General features: G+C 50.2%; 1 protein-coding gene across 1 annotated transcript in view; it reads right to left on the bottom strand.

Annotated features, from left to right (window-relative positions):
* LOC140429044 (excitatory amino acid transporter 1-like) overlaps window positions 1-21,135 on the bottom strand; it is a 379,543-nt gene that overhangs the window by 194,625 nt on the left and 163,783 nt on the right. The window contains exon 5 of the mRNA XM_072515573.1: window positions 4,708-4,750. Within this exon, the coding sequence (XP_072371674.1) occupies window positions 4,708-4,750 (43 nt within the window). The remainder of the gene's footprint in view (window positions 1-4,707; window positions 4,751-21,135) is intronic.

Genomic DNA, 21,135 nt, shown 5'->3' with positions numbered 1-21,135 from the left:
GGAGAGTGAAAACAGCGAGAGGAGAGAGGGACAGTCGGGAGAGTGAAAACAGCGAGAGGAGAGAGAGAGACAGTCGGGAGAGTGAAAAAAGCGAGAGGAGAGAGAGAGACAGTCGGGAGAGTGAAAACAGCGAGAGGAGAGAGAGAGACGGTCGGGAGAGTGAAAACAGCGAGAGGTGAGAGAGAGACAGTCGGGAGAGTGAAAACAGCGAGAGGAGAGAGAGACAGTCGGGAGAGTGAAAACAGCGAGAGGAGAGAGAGACAGTCGGGAGAGTGAAAACAGCGAGAGGAGAGAGAGAGACGGTCGGGAGAGTGAAAACAGCGAGAGGAGAGAGAGACAGTCGGGAGAGTGAAAACAGCGAGAGGACAGAGAGAGACAGTCGGGAGAGTGAAAACAGCGAGATGAGAGAGAGAGACAGTCGGGAGAGTGAAAACAGCGAGAGGAGAGAGAGAGACAGTCGGGAGAGTGAAAACAGCGAGAGGAGAGAGAGAGACAGTCGGGTGAGTGAAAACAGCGAGAGGAGAGAGACAGTCGGGAAAGTGAAAACAGCGAGAGGAGAGAGACAGTCGGGAGAGTGAAAACAGCGAGAGGAGAGAGAGAGACAGTCGGGAGAGTGAAAACAGCGAGAGGAGAGAGAGAGACAGTCGGGAAAGTGAAAACAGCGAGAGGAGAGAGAGACGGTCGGGAGAGTGAAAACAGCGAGAGGAGAGAGAGAGACAGTCGGGAGAGTGAAAACAGCGAGAGGAGAGAGAGACAGTCGGGAGAGTGAAAACAGCGAGAGGAGAGAGACAGTCGGGAATGTGAAAACAGCGAGAGGAGAGAGAGACAGTCGGGAGAGTGAAAACAGCGAGAGGAGAGAGAGACAGTCGGGAGAGTGAAAACAGCGAGAGGAGAGAGAGAGACAGTCGGGAGAGTGAAAACAGCGGGAGGAGAGACAGTCGGGAGAGTGAAAACAGCGAGAGGAGAGAGAGAGACAGTCGGGAGAGTGAAAACAGTGAGAGGAGAGAGAGACAGTCGGGAGAGTGAAAACAGCGAGAGGAGAGAGAGACAGTCGGGAGAGTGAAAACAGCAAGAGGAGAGAGAGAGACAGTCGGGAGAGTGAAAACAGCGAGAGGGGAGAGAGACAGTCGGGAGAGTGAAAACAGCGAGAGGAGAGAGAGACAGTCAGGAGAGTGAAAACAGCGAGAGGAGAGAGAGAGACAGTCGGGAGAGTGAAAACAGCGGGAGGAGAGACAGTCGGGAGAGTGAAAACAGCGAGAGGAGAGAGAGACAGTCAGGAGAGTGAAAACAGCGAGAGGAGAGAGAGAGACAGTCGGGAGAGTGAAAACAGCGAGAGGAGAGAGAGAGACAGTCGGGAGAGTGAAAACAGCGGGAGGAGAGACAGTCGGGAGAGTGAATTAATAATCATAAGTTCATAAGATATAGGAACAGAATTCGGCCATTCGACCCATCGACTCTTCTCCGCCATTTTATCAAAGAACAAAGAACAATGCACCCTATTCATATATTTGTCCAGATGTCCCTTAAATGCGTCAATCGTACCCGCTCCCACCCCCTCCCCAGGCAGCGCGTTCCATATATTTACCAGCCTCTGTGCAAAAAACTTGCCTCGCACATCTGTTCTAAACTTTTGCCCACGCAGTTTTAACCGATGTCCCCGAGTACTTGACTCTCCAGCCCTAGGAGAGAGCATCTGACTATCCACTCTGTCCATGCCACTCATAATCTTGTAGATTTTCATCAGGTCGCCTCTTAACCTACATCATTCCAGTGAGAACAGACCGAGTTTATCGAGCAGACCGAACAGATCATGGTGATATGATCCTTAAATGCTACCGACAATGTTACAGGCCAAGAGCTGGATTGCAAAATCAGCCAGAGAATCTCCACCCTGGAACACATGATCTCGGAGTGAGAGTAATAATAATAATCTTTATTGTCAGAAGTAGTCTTCCATTAACGCTGCAATGAAGTTACTGTGAAAAGCCCCTAGTCGCCATATTCCGGCTCCTGTTCGGGTACACGGAGGGAGAATTCAGAATGTCCAATTCACCTAACAGCACGTCTTTCGGGGCTTGTGGGAGGAAACCGGAGCACCCGGAGGAAACCCACGCGACACGGGGAGAACATGCAGACGCCGCACAGACAGTGACCCAAGCCGGGAATCGAACCTGGGACCCTGGAGCTGTGAAGCAACCGTGCTAACCACTGTGCTACCATGTCACCTGTCAGGCAATTTAGCCTCCCGAGCCTCACGCCCTCAATGTGATCGTGGCTGATCCCATCCTGGCCTCAACTCCACCTCCTGCCCGTTCTCCATAACCCCTCAACCCGATTAAAAACCTGTCTAACTCCTCCTTAAATTTACTCACTGTCCCAGCATGCACCGCACTCTGGGGCAGCGAATTCCACAGATTCACAGCCCTTTGGGAGAAATAGTTTCTCCTCAACTCTGTGGTAAATTTGCTACCTCTCATTTTAAGATTATGACCTCTCGCTTTAGGATGGTCCACAAGAGGCAGCATAACTTTTTGCCCATCCCCAGTTACCCTTCAGAAAGTGGGGGTGAGCTGCCGTCTTGAACCGCTGCAGTCCCTAAGGTGTAGGTACACCCACTGTGCTGTTAGGGAGGGAGTTCCAGGATGTTGCCCCAGCGACAGTGAAGGAACGGTGATATATTTCCCAGTCAGGATGGTGAGTGACTTGGAGGAGAACCCCAGGTGGTGGGGTTCCCAGGTATCTGCTGCTCTTGTCCTTCGAGATGGTGGTGGTCGTGGGTTTGGAAGGTGCTGTCTAAGGAACCTTGGTGAGTTACTGCAGTGCATCTTGTAGATGGTCCACACGGCTGCCACTGTGCGTCGGAGGTGGAGGGAGTGAATGTTTGTGGACGGGGGAGCAATCAAGCGGGGCTGCTTTGTCCTGGATGGTGTTGAGCTTCCTGAGTGTTGTTGGAGCTGCACTCATCCAGGCAAGTGGAGATTACACTGCTGATTTGTGCCTTGTAGATGGTGGACAGGCTTTGGGGGGTCAGAAGGTGAGTTACTCGCTGTAAGGTTCCTGAAACTTCTTCCCTAACAGCACAGTGGGTGTACCTACACCACACAGATTGCAGCGGTTCAAGAGGGTGGTTCACCACCACCTTCTCAAGGGCAAATAGCATGGACAATCAATGCTGTGCAGGGGGGGAAGGGGGGGTGGGATGGGGAGAAGGGGGGCTGGTGGGGGGGAAGGGGGGGTGTGACAGGGAGGGGGCAGGTGGGGGGAAGGGGGATGGCGGGGGGGAAGGGGGGGCAGGCAGGGGGAAGGGGGAGCTGGCGGGGGGAAGGGGGTGGGACGGGGGAAGGGGGGTGGAACGGAGGGAAGGGGGCAGGCGGGGGGAAAAAGGGGCAGGCGGGGGGCAAGGGGGGGCAGGCGCGGGGAAAGGGGGGGCAGGTGGGGGGAAGGGGGTGGCGAGGGTGGAAGGGGTGCAGGCAGGGGGGAAGGGGCAGGCGGGGGGAAGGGGGCAGGCGTGGGGAAGGGGGGTGGGACGGGGGAGGGAAGGGGGGCAGGCGGGGGGAAGGGGTGGGGGGAAGGGGCAGGCGAGGGGGAAGGGGGTTGGGGCGGGGAGGGGGGCAGGTGAGAGGGGAAGGGGGGTGGGACGGGGAGGGGGGCAGGCGGTGGAAGGGGGGCAGGCCAGGGGGCAAGGGGGCAGGCGAGGGTGGGTGGGACGGGGAGGGGGCAGGCGAGGGGGGAAGGGGGTGGGACGGGAGGAAGGTGGGGCAGGCGGGGGAAAGTGGGGTTGGGACTGGGGAGGGGGGAAGGCGGGGAATGGGGGGCAAGCGGGGGGAAGGGGAGGGGGAGGGGGAGGCGGGGCAGGTGAGGGGGTTGGGATGGGGAGGGGGGCAGGCGGGGGGAAGGGGACAGGCGAGGGGAAGGGGACAGGCGAGGGGGAAGGGGGGGTGGGACGGGGAGGGGGCAGGTGAGGGGGAAGGGGGGGTGGGACGGGGGAAGGGGGCAGGCAGGGGAAGGGTGACTGGCGGGGGGGCGGGTAGGGGTCAGGCAGGGGTGGGATGGGGCAGGCGGGGGGGAAGGGGGCAGGCGGGGGAAGGGGGGCAGGTGGAGGGGAAGGGGGCAGGTGGAGGGGAAGGGGGCAGGCGAGGGGGAAGGGGGGGTGGGATGGGGAGGGGGGCAGGCGAGGGGGGAAGGGGGTGGGACGGGGGCAAGGGGGGCAGGCGGGGGAAGGGGGCAGGTGGGGGAAGGGGGACAGGCGGGGGGGAAGGGGGGTGGGACGGGGTGGGGGCAGGTGGGGGAGGGGGGTGGGACGGGGAGGGGGGCAGGCGGGGGTGGGATGGGGGCAGGCGGGGGGGGACGGGGAGGGGGCAGGTGGGGGAGGGGGGTGGGACGGGGAGGGGGCAGGTGGGGGAGGGGGGTGGGACGGGGAGGGGGCAGGTGGGGGAGGGGGTGGGACGGGGAGGGGGCAGGTGGGGGTGTGGGGGGGAATGTCCTCCCAGTGGGGATGGAAACGATGAACTGAGCTGATTAAGAAGCTGAGACTTCAGATGAAATCTCTGCGGTGATGTGGAGTGTTTGAGCTGTGGCGAGGCCACTGTCTGTGTTGAAAACTCCGATGTTATCTCAGTCAGTATTGGAAATGGAGCAGGTTTTTCCATCATCCTTTTTGCATTAACTCTGTGAGACTTGGTGCCATTTCTTGCTTTTGATTCCTACCTGTTTAAAGCAAGCCTCCACCAGGTTCGGAGGGAACATATTCCTGTGGAGAAAGAGATAAAGTGTTACGTAATCTCTCCTGACACAAACTCAACCCAATCACAACAAAGTCGCCTCCTGCCCCATCAGTTCACTTTCAGCTCAGAGAATCTGCACCATTTTCAGTCCCCCACAATCCGCTGTCTTAATCAAAGTCTAAATGATCTACAAATGCAGCCTCTGATTGAACCGCAGGGCTTGATTGATGCAGGCCAAAGGCTTCATCACTCTGTACCTGGCGCACGGTGTTAGAAAGGTCAATTAACCCAGGCAGCGTTAGCGAAACGTTCGCTCTTTACTCTCCCCCCAGATGCTGCCGGATCTGCTGAGATTCTCCAGCATTTTCTCTTTGGTTTTGGATTCCAGCGTCCGCAGTGAATTGCTTTTACCTGATCTGAATGAGTGCCCTCCAACAGCCTTAGTTAGAGTCTTAGAGTCCTCGATGTTTACAGCATGGAAATAGGCCCTTCAGCCCAGCTTGTCCATGCTGCCCAGTTTCTATCACTATGCTAGTCCCACTTGCCTGCAATTGGCCCATATCCCTCTATACCCATCCTGCCCATGTAACTGTCTAACTTTTTTAAAGGGAAAAAATTTACCCGCCTCTACCACTGCCTCTGGCAGCTCGTTCCAGATGCTCACCACCCTCTGTGAAACAATTTCCCCTCTGGTCTCTTTTGTGTACCTCACCTGAAACCTTTGCCCTCTAGTTCTAGACTCCTCTACCTTTGGGAAAAGATGTCGACTATCTGCCTTATCTATGTTTCTCATTATTTTATAGACCTCTTTAAGATCACCCCTAAGCCTTCTACGCTCCAGGGAAGAAAGTACTATCTATCCAACCTCTCCTTATAACTCAGACCATCAAGTCCTGGTAGCATCCTGGTCAATCTCTTCTGCACTCTTTCTATGATGTGGAGATGCCGGTGTTGGACTGGGGTGAGCACAGTAAGAAGTTTTACAACACCAGGTTAAAGTCCAACAGGTTTGTTTTGAATCACTAGCTTTCGGAGCGCTGCTCCTCCCTCAGGTGAATGAAGAGGTATGTTCCAGAAACACATATATAGACAAAGTCAAAGATGCAGAACGGTGCTTCGAAGGGGACTTGCGGTAGGGCTCTGTAAGGGAGAGACGGGCACGAGGCAGCTCCCGCTAAAGGACTAAACTTTCAGGGTTTATTTTTTTTGTTTAGTTTGTTTAGTCCCGGGGGTATTTTTATTCTTGTGTTTAAGAAATAACCCACGCAGCACCCCCCGAAGGTACGAACAGGGGGAAAAAAGCCGCAAGGGACTGGACGGACGGTAAGCTGAGGCCCGTGGGAGAAATAAGTGTGCGAGAGGAGCCGGAGAATTTTTTTAAAATGGTGTGGGAGGAACCGGAGCCGGAGGCTCAGAAGCGGCTGAGGAGAGTCGCGTCCCCGAACAGAACTAGCGCCTAAGAGCGCGAGCCTGCCCGACCGAGCCCCCCCCACCCGCCGCCCCCCCCCAACCCCACCCCCCCGCACAGCAGAATGTGGGTGGCAGAAGAGAAGTGGCAGCCCGGACCGCGAAGCCAGACACTCAACCGCTCGGGAGCGGGACCAACGAGCAGGAGAGAGACAGAGAGACAGAGAGAGAGTATGTACTGAGTCACACGAGTATGTACCAGGTACGCGGTAAATAATCGTGCGACTCGGCCAACGTTGTCTACCTCATACGCTGCAGGAAAGGATGTCCCGAAGCGTGGTACATTGGCGAGACCATGCAGACGCCAATGTACCACCAGGCAGGAATGTTCCCTTCCAGTCGGGGAACACTTCAGCAGTCAAGGGCATTCAGCCTCTGATCTCCGGGTAAGCGTTCTCCAAGGCGGCCTTCAGGACGCGCGACAACGCAGAATCGCCGAGCAGAAACTTATAGCCAAGTTCTGCACACATGAGTACCGGGACCTGGGATTCATGTCGCATTACATTCATCCCCCACCATCTGGCCTGCGAAATCCTACCTACTGTCCTGGCTTGGTACAATTCACACCTCTTTAACCTGGGGTTACCCCATCTCTGGATCTGTAAAGACTTAATAACTGCAAATGCTCGCATTCCTAGCATTGTTTGGCATCTTTGAATTTGTCTATATATGTGTTTCTGGAACATACCTCTTCATTCACCTGAGGAAGGAGCAGCGCTCCGCAAACTAGTGTTTGAAACAAACCTGTTGGACTTTAACCTGGTGTAAGACTTCTTACTGCTCTCTCTCTAGTTTAATAATATCCTTTCTATAATAGGGTGACCAGAACTGCACACAGTATTCCAAGTGTGGCCGTACCAATGTCTTGTACAACTTCAACAAGACGTCCCAACTCCTGTATTCAATGTTCTGACCAATGAAACCAAGCATGCCGAATGCCTTCTTCACCACCCTGTCCACCTGCGACTCCACCTTCAAGGAGCTATGAGCCTGTACCCCTAGATCTTTGTTCTGTAACTCTCCCCAACTACTTACCATTAACTGAGTCCGTCCTGCCCTGATTTGATCGACCAAAATGCATCATCTCACATTTATACAAATTAAACTCCATCTGCCATTCATCGACCCACTGACCCAATTGGTCAAGATCCCATTGCAATCTTGTATAACCTTCTTCACTATCCACTGTGCCACCAATCTTGGTGTCATCTGCAAACGTACTAACCATGCCTCCTAAATTCTCATCCAAATAATTAATATATATAACAAATAACAGTGGACCCAGCACCGATTCCTGAGGCACACACCGCTGGTCACAGGCTTCCCCATCACAACCACCCTTTGGCTTCGGTCGCCAAGCCAATTTTGTATCCAATTGGCTACCTCTTCCTGGATTCCGAGAGATTTAACCTTTTGCAACAACCTTCCATGTGGTACCTTGTCAAAGGCCTTGCTAAATTCCATGTAGACTTGTCACCAGCATCGCCCTGTGTCAGTAATTCACACTCAACAGAGCGCCAGAGAGGCAGAAAAGAAATCAGGTTGAAAACTGAGACTGAGAATTGTTGTCGGTGGAATAAGGAAGGGTCCTCGGAGAAATATCCAATGAAGAGGAAGATTGAAGGAGTCAGGAAGCAAGAGGAAGTTGGGAATACTGGTGAGTTGAGAATTCATTGTGTATTAACTATATTTAATTGAATTCAGATGGTGGGATTTAACTGGGTATTTCCCTTCAGACCTCTAAACACGTGTCCCAGCTCCACACGCCTGACCTTTACAAATGGCTCCCGGAAGTCCGGTTTTCCATCCAGGAGGTTTACTACATTAGAAGTCAGGGCGGGTGACCTCGGAATGAGGGAAGAGGATACTGAGTCTGGAGGGATGTGGGAAGACGGCCTGCCTCAGGACCATGGCACTGTGCTGAAAAATTAAAAAAGAACAATAAAAAACAGCCCTCCCACCCTCGCTCTCATATCCCCTCACCCCCAACGCAGTCCTGGTACCACCCCAACACTGTGCTCACCCCTCATACCATCAAAGCCAATTTATGCCCCTGTACACACTAGACCTGGCCAGAACTTGCCATACCCTAGCCAAGCTGTTCCAGTACAGCAACAACACTCACTTAGAAACATGGGAAATAGGAGCAGGAGGAGGCCATTCGGCCCTTCGAGCCAGCTCCACCATTCAATATGACCATGGCTGATCATGCAGATTCAGTATTCCACTCCCGCTTCCTCTCCGTACCCCTTTATCCCTTTAGCCGCAAGGGCCATGTCCAGCTCCCTCTTGAATATATCCAACAAACTGGACCCTACAGCTTTCTGTGGGAGAGAATTCCACAAGCTCACACCTCTCTGAGAGAAGAAGTTCTTCCTCATCTCAGTCCTGAATGGCTGACCCCCTTATTCTTAGGCTGTGACCCCTAGTTCTGGGCGTCCCCAACATCGGGAACATTCTTCCTGCATCCAGCCTGTCCAGTCCCATCAGGATTATATATGTTTCTATGAAATCCTCTCTCATTCTTCTAAACTCCAGTCAGTACTAGCCCAGTCGATCCAGTCTTTCTTCATCTGTCAGTCCTGCCACCCCGGGAATTAGTCTGGTGAACCTTCGCTGGACACCCTCAATAGCAAGAATGTCCTTCCTCAAACTAGGAGACCAAAACTGCCACAATACGCAAGGTGTGGCCTCACCAAGGCCCTGTATCACTGCAGCAACACATCCCTACTCCTATACTCAAATCCTCTCGCTGTGAAGGCCAGCGTGCCATTAGCTTTCCTCACCGCCTGCTGTACCCGCACGCCAACCTTCAGCGACTGTCCCACCATCACACCCAGGTCTCGTTGCACGTCCCCTTTTCCTAAACTGCCACCATTCAGATAATCTGTCTTCCTGTTATTGTCACCAAAGTGGATAACCTCACATTTACCCACATTATATTGCATTTGCCAAGTGTTTGCCCACTCAGCCAGCCTGTCCAAGTCACCCTGCAGCCTCTCTGCATCCCCCTCACAGCGCACACTGCACCCAGCTTAGTGTCGTCTGCAAATTTGGAGATGTTGCAATTCCTTTGTCCAAATCCTTAATATATATTGTGAAGAGCTGGGCCCCCAGCACTGAACCCTGCGGTACCCCACTGGTCACTGCCTGCCACTCTGAAAAAGACCCGCTTATTCCCACTCTCTGCTTCCTGTCTGCCAACCAGTTCTCTATCCACATGAATTACCCTCAATACCATGAGCTTTAATTTTGCTCCCTAATCTCTTGCGTGGGACCTTTGTCAAAAGCCTTTTGAAAGTCCAGATACACAACATCCACTGGTTCACCCTTGTCCACTCTACTGGTCACATCCTCAAAAAGTTCCAGAAGATTTGTAGAGCATGATTTCCCTTTAGTGAATCCATGCTGACTTGGACCAATCCTGCCCCCACTTTCCAAATGCTCAGTTATTTCATCCTTAATAATTGACTCGAGATTTTCCCCACCACCGATGTCAGGCTAACCGGTCCATAATTCCCCATTTTCTCTCTCCCTCCTTTTTTACAAAGTTGCGTCCAAAGTCTATAGAATGCTGGAAATTGATCACCAGTGTGTCCACTATTTCTAAGGCCACTTCCTGAAGTACCCTGGGATTTCAGAGCATCAGGCCCTGGGGACTTATCTGGTTTTAATCCCATCATTTTCCCCAATATAATTTCCTGATGAATAAGGATTTCCTTCAGTTCCTCCTTCATGCTGATCCTCTGTCCCCTGGTATTTCCGGAAGATAATTTGTGTCCTCAGTGAAGACGGATCCAAAGTATTTGCTCAACTGGTCTGTCATCTCTTTGTTGCCCATTATGAATTCTAACTGTCAGGGACCTACATTTGTTTTCACCAGTCCTTTTATCTACAAATATCTATTGAAGCTTCTGCAGTCAGTTTTTATGTTTTGTGCAAGCTTACTCTCATATACTATTTTCCCTTTCCGAATTAAACCCTTTGTCCTCCTCTGCTGAATTTTAAATTTCTCCCAGTCCTCAGGCATGCTGCTTTTTCTGGCCAATTTATCTGCCTCCTCTTTGGCTTTCACACTATCCCTGGTTTCCCTTGTTAGCCATGGTTGAGCTACCTTCCCCGTCTTACCCTTGCGCCAGACAGGGACGTACATTGTTGAAGGTCATCCATGTGTTCTTTAAATGTCTGCCATTGCTTATCTACCGTCAATCCCTCAAGTATTCTTTGCCAGCTTATCCTCGCCAATGCACATCTCATACCATCAAAATCAGCTTTCTTTAAGTTCAGGACCCAAGTCTCAGACTTATTTGTGTCACTCTCCACCTTAATGAAGGATTCTGCCAAATTATGGTCACTCTTCCCGAAAGGATCTCACACCACAAAGTTGCCATTTAATCCTCTCTCATTGCACAAAACCCAGTCTAGGATGGCCTGCTCTCGAGTTGGTTCCTTGACATATTGGTCGAGAAAACCATCCCTTATACATTCCGGGAAATCCTCCTCCATCTCATTAGAACATAGAACATAGAACATAGAACAATACAGCGCAGTACAGGCCCTTCGGCCCACGATGTTGCACCGAAACAAAAGCCATCTAACCTACACTATGCCATTATCATCCATATGTTTATCCAATAAACTTTTAAATGCCCTCAATGTTGGCGAGTTCACTACTGTAGCAGGTAGGGCATTCCACGGCCTCACTACTCTTTGCGTAAAGAACCTACCTCTGACCTCTGTCCTATATCTATTACCCCTCAGTTTAAAGTTATGTCCCCTCGTGCCAGCCATATCCATCCGCGGGAGAAGGCTCTCACTGTCCACCCTATCCAACCCCCTGATCATTTTGTATGCCTCTATTAAGTCTCCTCTTAACCTTCTTCTCTCCAACAAAAACAACCTCAAGTCCATCAGCCTTTCCTCATAAGATTTTCCCTCCATACCAGGCAACATCCTGGTAAATCTCCTCTGCACTCGCTCCAAAGCCTCCACGTCCTTCCTATAATGTGGTGACCAGAACTGTACGCAATACTCCAAATGCGGCCGGACCAGAGTTCTGTACAGCTGCAACATGACCTCCCGACTCCGGAACTCAATCCCTCTACCAATAAAGGCCAACACTCCATAGGCCTTCTTCACAACCCTATCAACCTGGGTGGCAACTTTCAGGGATCTATGTACATGGACACCTAGATCCCTCTGCTCCTCCACACTTTCAAGAACTTTACCATTAGCCAAATATTCCGCATTCCTGTTATTCCTTCCAAAGTGAATCACCTCACACTTCTCTACATTAAACTCCATTTGCCACCTCTCAGCCCAGCTCTGCAGCTTATCTATATCCCTCTGTAACCTGCTACATCCTTCCACACTATCGACAACACCACCGACTTTAGTATCGTCTGCAAATTTACTCACCCACCCTTCTGCGCCTTCCTCTAGGTCATTGATAAAAATGACAAACAGCAACGGCCCCAGAACAGATCCTTGTGGTACTCCATTTGTGACTGTACTCCATTCTGAACATTTCCCATCAACCACCACCCTCTGTCTTCTTTCAGCTAGCCAATTTCTGATCCACATCTCTAAATCACCCTCAATCCCCAGCCTCCGTATTTTTTGCAATAGCCTACCGTGGGGAACCTTATCAAACGCTTTGCTGAAATCCATATACACCACATCAACTGCTCTACCCTCGTCTACCTGTTCAGTCACCTTCTCAAAGAACTCAATAAGGTTTGTGAGGCATGACCTACCCTTCACAAAGCCATGCTGACTATCCCTGATCATATTATTCCGATCTAGATGATTATAAATCTTGTCCCTTATAATCCCCTCCAAGACTTTACCCACTACAGACGTGAGGCTCACCGGTCTATAGTTGCCGGGGTTGTCTCTGCTCCCCTTTTTGAACAAAGGGACCACATTTGCTGTCCTCCAGTCCTCTGGCACTATTCCTGTAGCCAATGATGACATAAAAATCAAAGCCAAAGGTCCAGCAATCTCTTCCCTGGCCTCCCATAGAATCCTAGGATAAATCCCATCAGGTCCCGGGGACTTATCTATTTTCAGCCTGTCCAGAATTGCCAACACCTCTTCCCTACGTACCTCAATGCCATCTATTCTATTAGCCTGGGGCTCAGCATTCTCCTCCACAACATTATCTTTTTCCTGAGTGAATACTGACGAAAAATATTCATTTAGTATCTCGCCTATCTCTTCAGACTCCACACACAATTTCCCATCCCTGTCCTTGACTGGTCCTACTCTTTCCCTAGTCATTCGCTTATTCCTGACATACCTATAGAAAGCTTTTGGGTTTTCCTTGATCCTTCCTGCCAAATACTTCTCATGTCCCCTCCTTGCTCGTCTTAGCTCTCTCTTTAGATCCTTCCTCGCTACCTTGTAACTATCCATCGCCCCAACCGAAACTTCACACTTCATCTTCACATAGGCCTTCTTCTTCCTCTTAACAAGAGATTTCACTTCCTTGGTAAACCACGGTTCCCTCGCTCGACGCCTTCCTCCCTGTCTGACCGGTACATACTTATCAAGAACACGCAGTAGGTGATCCTTGAACAAGCTCCACTTATCCAGTGTGCCCAACACTTGCAGCCTACTTCTCCACCTTATCCCCCCCAAGTCACGTCTAATGGCATCATAATTGCCCTTCCCCCAGCGATAACTCTTGCCCTGCGGTGTAACCCTAACCCTTTCCATCATTAACGTAAACGTCACCGAATTGTGGTCACTGTCCCCAAAGTGCTCTCCTACCTCCAAATCCAACACCTGGCCTGGTTCATTACCCAAAACCAAATCCAACGTGGCCTCGCCTCTTGTTGGCCTGTCAACATATTGTTTCAGGAAACCCTCCTGCACACACTGTACAAAAAACGACCCATCTATTGTACTCGAACTATATATTTTCCAGTCAATATTTGGAAAGTTAAAGTCTCCCATAATAACTACCCTGTTACTTTCGCTCATATCCAGAATCATCTTCGCCATCCTTTCCTCTACATCCCTAGAACTATTAGGAGGCCTATAAAAAACTCCCAACAGGGTGACCTCTCCTTTCCTGTTTCTAACTTCAGCCAATACTACCTCGCTCTGTCAGCGAGAGAACCTGAGAACATCTCAGAAGGTAAGCAAGTGATTTTTACTTTTATACCTTTTTTCAAATTGTGTGTGTCGGGGGGGACAGAAAAGCTGTGACCTGAGTGGCTGGTTGGGATTCTAACCTAAATTTTTTTGACTATTTGGGAACTAATTAAACATAATAACTTAATTATAATTTAGAGGATATCTAAGCCGGAGATCGGAGGATATTATAGTTAGCTATCGCATTTCTATTAGAAATCTAGTGCTAGGAAACAGATAGTTGACAGTAACTTTGTAATTTAAAAAAAAAAAAGTATTTATAAAAAAAAAGACAAATTTTTAATTGACGCAATGTCAGTTAGAGGGGTGCTGTGCTCTGACTGTGAGATGTGGCAGGTCCGGGAGGCTTCCAGCGTCCTGGATGGCTTCATCTGCAGAATGTGCACCCAACTGCAGCTCCTCACAGACCGCATGGTTCGGTTGGAGCAGCAATTGGATGCACTTAGGAGCATGCAGGTGGCGGAAAGCGTCATAGATCGCAGTTATGTAAGTGTGGTCACACCCAAGGTGCAGGCAGAGAAATGGGTGACCACCAGAAAGGGCAGGCAGTCAGTGCAGGAATCCCCTGTGGTTGTCCCCCTCTCGAACAGATATACCCCTTTGGATACTGTCGGGGGGGATAGCCTATCAGGGGAAAACAGCAGCAGCCAGAGCAGTGGCACCACGGCTGGCTCTGATGTTCAGAAGGGAGGGTCAAAGCGCAGAAGAGTAATAGTTATAGGGGACTCTATAGTCAGGGGAACAGATAGGCGCTTCTGTGGACGTGAAAGAGACTCCAGGATGGTATGTTGCCTCCCTGGTGCCAGGGTCCAGGATGTCTCCGAACGGGTAGAGGGAATCCTGAAGGGGGAGGGCAAACAGGTAGAGGTCGTTGTACATATTGGTACTAACGACATAGGCAGGAAGAGGCATGAGGTCCTGCAGCAGGAGTTCAGGGAGCTAGGCAGAAAGTTAAAAGACAGGACCTCGAGGGTTGTAATCTCGGGATTACTCCCTGTGCCACGTGCCAGTGAGGCTAGAAATAGGAAGATAGAGCAGACAAACACGTGGCTAAACAGCTGGTGTAGGAGGGAGGGTTTCGGTTATCTGGACCACTGGGAGCTCTTCCGGGGCAGGTGTGACCTGTATAAGATGGACGGGTTGCATCTAAACCGGAGAGGCATAAATATCCTGGCCGCAAGATTTGCTAGTGTCACACGGGAGGGTTTAAACTAGTATGGCAGGGGGGTGGGCACGGGAGCAATAGGTCAGAAGGTGAGAGCGTTGAGGGAGAACTAGGGAATATGGACAGTGTGGCTCTGAGGCAGAGCAGACGGGGAGAAGTTGCTGAACACAGCGGGTCTGGTGGCCTGAAGTGCATATGTTTTAATGCAAGGAGCATTACGGGTAAGGCAGATGAACTTAGAGCTTGGATTACTACTTGGAACTATGATGTTGTTGCCATTACAGAGACCTGGTTGAGGGAAGGGCAGGATTGGCAGCTAAACGTTCCAGGATTTAGATGTTTCAGGCGGGATAGAGGGGGATGTAAAAGGGGAGGCGGAGTTGCGCTACTTGTTCAGGAGAGTATCACAGCTATACAGCGAGAGGACACCTCAGAGGGCAGTGAGGCTATATGGGTAGAGATCAGGAATAAGAAGGGTGCAGTCACAATGTTGGGGGTATACTACAGGCCTCCCAACAGCCAGCGGGAGATAGAGGAGCAGATAGGTAGACAGATTTTGGAAAAGAGTAAAAACAACAGGGTTGTGGTGATGGGAGACTTCAACTTCCCCAATATTGACTGGGACTCACTTAGTGCCAGGGGCTTAGACGGGGCAGAGTTTGTAAGGAGCATCCAGGAGGGCTTCTTAAAACAATATGTAAACAGTCCAACTAGGGAAGAGGCGGTACTGGACCTGGTATTGGGGAATGAGCCCGGCCAGGTGGTAGATGTTTCAGTAGGGGAGCATTTCGGTAACAGTGACCACAATTCAGTAAGTTTTAAAGTACTGGTGGACAAGGATAAGAGTGGTCCGAGGATGAATGTGCTAAATTGGGGGAAGGCTAATTATAACAATATTAGGCGGGAACTGAAGAGCATAGATTGGGGGCGGATGTTTGAGGGCAAATCAACATCTGACATGTGGGAGGCTTTCAAGTGTCAGTTGATAGGAATACAGAACAGGCATGTTCCTGTGAGGAAGAAAGACAAATACGGCAATTTTCGGGAACCTTGGATGACGAATGATATTGTAGGCCTCGTCAAAAAGAAAAAGGAGGCATTTGTCAGGGCTAAAAGGCTGGGAACAGACGAAGCCTGTGTGGCATATAAGGAAAGTAGGAAGGAACTTAAGCAGGGAGTCAGGAGGGCTAGAAGGGGTCATGAAAAGTCATTGGCAAATAGGGTTAAGGAAAATCCCAAGGCGTTTTACACTTACATAAAAAGCAAGAGGGTAGCCAGGGAAAGGGTTGGCCCACTGAAGGATAGGCAAGGGAATCTATGTGTGGAGCCAGAGGAAATGGGCGAAGTACTAAATGAATACTTTGCATCAGTATTCACCAAAGAGAAGGAATTGGTAGATGTTGAGTCTGGAGAAGGGGGTGTAGATAGCCTGGGTCACATTGTGATCCAAAAAGACGAGGTGTTGGGTGTCTTAAAAAATATTAAGGTAGATAAGTCCCCAGGGCCGGATGGGATCTACCCCAGAATACTGAAGGAGGCTGGAGAGGAAATTGCTGAGGCCTTGACAGAAATCTTTGGATCCTCGCTGTCTTCAGGGGATGTCCCGGAGGACTGGAGAATAGCCAATGTTGTTCCTCTGTTTAAGAAGGGTGGCAGGGATAATCCCGGGAACTACAGGCCGGTGAGCCTTACTTCAGTGGTAGGGAAATTACTGGAGAGAATTCTTCGAGACAGGATCTACTCCCATTTGGAAGCAAATGGACGTATTAGTGAGAGGCAGCACGGTTTTGTGAAGGGGAGGTCGTGTCTCACTAACTTGATAGAGTTTTTCGAGGAGGTCACTAAGATGATTGAGGCAGGTAGGGCAGTAGATGTTGTCTATATGGACTTCAGTAAGGCCTTTGACAAGGTCCCTCATGGTAGACTAGTACAAAAGGTGAAGTCACACGGGATCAGGGGTGAACTGACAAGGTGGATACAGAACTGGCTAGGCCATAGAAGGCAGAGGGTAGCAATGGAGGGATGCTTTTCTAATTGGAGGGCTGTGACCAGTGGTGTTCCACAGGGATCAGTGCTGGGACCTTTGCTCTTTGTAGTATATATAAATGATTTGGAGGAAAATGTAACTGGTCTGATTAGTAAGTTTGCAGACGACACAAAGGTTGGTGGAATTGCGGATAGCGATGAGGACTGTCTGAGGATACAGCAGGATTTAGATTGTCTGGAGACTTGGGCGGAGAGATGGCAGATGGAGTTTAACCTGGACAAATGTGAGGTAATGCATTTTGGAAGGGCTAATGCAGGTAGGGAATATACAGTGAATGGTAGAACCCTCAAGAGTATTGAAAGTCAAAGAGATCTAGGAGTACAGGTCCACAGATCACTGAAAGGGGCTACACAGGTGGAGAAGGTAGTCAAGAAGGCATACGGCATGCTTGCCTTCATTGGCCAGGGCATTGAGTATAAGAATTGGCAAGTCATGTTGCAGCTGTATAGAACCTTAGTTAGGCCACACTTGGAGTATAGTGTTCAATTCTGGTCGCCACACTACCAGAAGGATGTGGAGGCTTTAGAGAGGGTGCAGAAGAGATTTACCAGAATGTTGCCTGGTATGGAGGGCATAAGCTATGAGGAGCGATTGAATAAACTCGGTTTGTTCTCACTGGAACGAAGGAGGTTGAGGGGCGACCTGATAGAGGTATACAAAATTATGAGGGGCATAGACAGAGTGGATAGTCAGAGGCTTTTCCCCAGGGTAGAGGGGTCAATTACTAGGGGGCATAGGTTTAAGGTGAGAGGGGCAAAGTTTAGAGTAGATGTACGAGGCGAGTTTTTTACGCAGAGGGTAGTGGGTGCCTGGAACTCACTACCGGAGGAGGTAGTGGAGGCAGGGACGATAGGGACATTTAAGGGGCATCTTGACAAATATATGAATAGGATGGGAATAGAAGGATACGGACCCAGGAAGTGTAGAAGATTGTAGTTTAGTCGGGCAGTATGGTCGGCACGGGCTTGGAGGGCCGAAGGGCCTGTTCCTGTGCTGTACATTTCTTTGTTCTTTGTTCTTTGTACCTCGGAAGAAGAGTCCCCATCTAGCATCCTCTCCGCCACCGTAATACTGCTCTTGACTAGCAGCGCCACACCTCCCCTCTTTTGCCTCCTCTCTGAGCTTACTAAAACACCTAAACCCCGGAACCTGCAACATCCATTCCTGTCCCTGCTCTATCCATGTCTCCGAAATGGCCACAACATCGAAGTCCCAGGTACCAACCCACGCTGCCAATTCCCCTACCTTGTTTCGTATACTCCTGGCATTGAAGTAGACACACTTCAAACCACCTACCTGAACGCTGGCCCCCTCCTGCGACGTCAAATCTGTGCTCCTGACCTCTATACTCTCATTCTCCCTTACCCTAAAACTACAATCCAGGTTCCCATGCCCCTGCTGCATTAGTTTAAACCCCCCCAAAGAGCACTAACAAATCTCCCCCCCAGGATATTTGTGCCCCTCAGGTTCAGATGTAGACCATCCTGTCTGTAGAGGTCCCACCTTCCCCAGAAAGAGCCCCAGTTATCCAGAAATCTGAATCCCTCCCGCCTGCACCATCCCTGTAGCCACGTGTTTAAATGCTCTCTCTCCCTATTCCTCATCTCACTATCACGTGGCACGGGCAACAACCCAGAGATAACAACTCTGTTTGTTCTAGTTCTGAGCTTCCATCCTAGCTCCCTGAAAGCCTGCCTGACATCCATGTCCCCTTTCCTACCTATGTCGTTGGTGCCAATGTGGACCACGACTTGGGGCTGCTCCCCCTCCCCCTAAGGACCCGGAAAACACGATCCGAGACATCACGTACCCTTGCACCTGGGAGGCAATATACCAAACGTGAGTCTCTCACGCTCCCACAAAATCTCCTATCTGTGCCCCTGACTATAGAGTCCCCAATTACTAATGCTCTGCTCCTCTCCCCCCTTCCCTTCTGAGCAACAGGGACAGACTCCGTGCCAGAGGCCCGTACCCCATGGCTTACCCCTGGTAAGTCGTCCCCCCCACAAGTATCCAAAGCGGTATACTTGTTTCTCAGGGGAACAGCCGCAGGGGATCCCTGCACTGACTGTTTTTTCCCAGTCCCTCTTACAGTTACCCGCCTATCTCCAATCTTTGGTGTAACTAATTCCCTGAAGCTGCTATCTATGACCCCTTCTGCCTCCCGAATGATCCGAAGTTCTTCCAACTCCAGCTCCAGTTCCCTAACTCGGTCTTGGAGGAGCTGGAGATGGCAGCACTTCCTGCAGGTAAAATCAGCAGGGACACTAACTGCATCCCTCACCTCAAACATCCTGCAGGAGGAACATTGCACTCCCTTCCCTGCCATTCCTCCAACTTTCTACCAAGATCTGGCTAACAACTAAATTAAATTTTTATAAAAAGTAATAATAATATAATAAAATATGGTACTTACCTCAGACCAATGGGTTTTATTATTAGGTTAGAGGAGGAGGGCGGGTGGGAGACACTACACGTGTAGTGTCTCGGGTTTCCTCTCCACCAGAATTTATTGGTGAGGGTCTTCCCAGACGTCCGCGGGTCGACTTCCTGATCCCGCCTCAAAAAACTAATTTAAAAAAAAAGAAAAATTCTCAGCTCCTGCTGAAACTGACTCACCAGCTGCTCTCACGCCGCCGAAATCGACTGGCCTGCCCCTGCAAAGAGAAGTGCTTTTAAAGGTTGACTTACCTCCCAGCAACCTCCTTCCGCAATGCTCCCGCTGAAACTGACTCACCAGCTGCTCTCACGCCGCCAAAATCATTACTACCAGTTTGATTAGCCCAATCAATATGCAGATCGAAGTCACCCATAATAACTGCTGTACCCTTACTGCAAAGAAACATAGATAGGATGCAGAGCTGGGCTGAGAAGTGGCAGATGGAGTTTAACCCTGAAAAGTGTGAGGTTGTCCATTTTGGAAGGACAAATATGAATGCGGAATACAGGGTTAACGGTAGAGTTCTTGGCAATGTGGAGGAGCAGAGAGATCTTGGGGTCTATGTTCATACATCTTTGAAAGTTGCCACTCAAGTGGATAGAGCTGTGAAGAAGGCCTATGGTGTGCTAGCGTTCATTAACAGAGGGATTGAATTTAAGAGCCGTGAGGTGATGATGCAGCTGTACAAAACCTTGGTAAGGCCACATTTGGAGTACTGTGTACAGTTCTGGTCGCCTCATTTTAGGAAGGATGTGGAAGCTTTGGAAAAGGTGCAAAGGAGATTTACCAGGATGTTGCCTGGAATGGAGAGTAGGTCTTACGAGGAAAGGTTGAGGGTGCTAGGCCTTTTCTCATTAGAATGGAGAAGGGTGAGGGGCGACTTGATCGGGGTTTATAAGACGATCAGGGGAATAGATAGAGTAGACAGAGACTTTTTCCCCGGGTGGAACAAACCATTACAAGGGGACATAAATTTAAGGTGAATGGTGGAAGATATAGGGGAGGGGTGTCAGAGGTAGGTTCTTTACCCAGAGAGTAGTGGGGGCATGGAATGCACTGCCTGTGGAAGTAGAACGGAAACATTAGGGACCTTCAAGCGGCTATTGGATAGGTACATGGATTACGGTAGAATGATGGGGTGTAGATTAATTTGTTTTTAATCTAGGACAAAAGTTCGGCACAACATCGTGGGCCGAAGGGCCTGTTCTGTGCTGTATTTTTCTATGTTTTCTATGTTTTTCTATGCACACATCTCTAATTTCCTGTTTGATGCCATCCCCGACCTCACAACTCCTGTTTGGTGGCCTGTACACAACTCCCACAAACTTTTTTGCCCTTTGGTATTCCGCAGCTCCACCAATACAGATTCCACATTGTCCAGGCTAATGTCCTTCCTTATTATTGTGTTAATCTCCTCTTTAACCAGCAACGCTACCCCACCTCCCTTTCATTTCCTTCTATCTTTCCTGAATATTGAATACAGCTGGATGTTGTGTTCACATCCTTGGTCACCCTGGAGCGCGGTCTCTGTGATCCCAATTACATCATATCCGTTAATGGTTGGCTGCGCAGTTAATTCATCAACTTTATTGCAAATGCTCCTCGCATTGAGACACAGAGCCTTCAGGCTTGTTTTCTTTACATTTATTGCCCTTTTAGAATTATGATGTAATCATAGAAACATAGAATTGACAGTGCAGAAGGAGGCCATTCGGCTCATCGAATCTGCAAAAGCTCTTGGAAAGAGCACCCTACCCAAGTCTACACCTCCACCCTATCCCCATAACCCAGTTACCTCACCCAACACTAAGGGCAATTTTGGACACTAAGGACAATTTATCATGGCCAATCCACCTAACCTGCACATCTTTGGACTGTGGGAGGAAACCGGAGCACCCGGAGGAAACCCACGCAGACACGGGGAGGACGTGCAGACTCCACACAGACAGTGACCCAAGCCGGGAATCAAACCTGGGACCCTGGAGCTGTGAAGCAATTGTGCTAACCACTGTGCTCCCGTGCTGCCCTTCTTGATTTTTGTCCCTGATTTATATGCCTTCCACTTTTCCCTTCACTGCCTTTTGTTTCTGTCCCCACCTTACTTCCCTCCGACTTCCTGCATCGGTTCCCA

Source organism: Scyliorhinus torazame, chromosome 9 (genome assembly GCF_047496885.1).
Source record: "Scyliorhinus torazame isolate Kashiwa2021f chromosome 9, sScyTor2.1, whole genome shotgun sequence".
Classification (NCBI taxonomy): Eukaryota; Metazoa; Chordata; class Chondrichthyes; order Carcharhiniformes; family Scyliorhinidae; genus Scyliorhinus; species Scyliorhinus torazame.
This window is presented reverse-complemented; position numbering and strand designations above follow the sequence as displayed.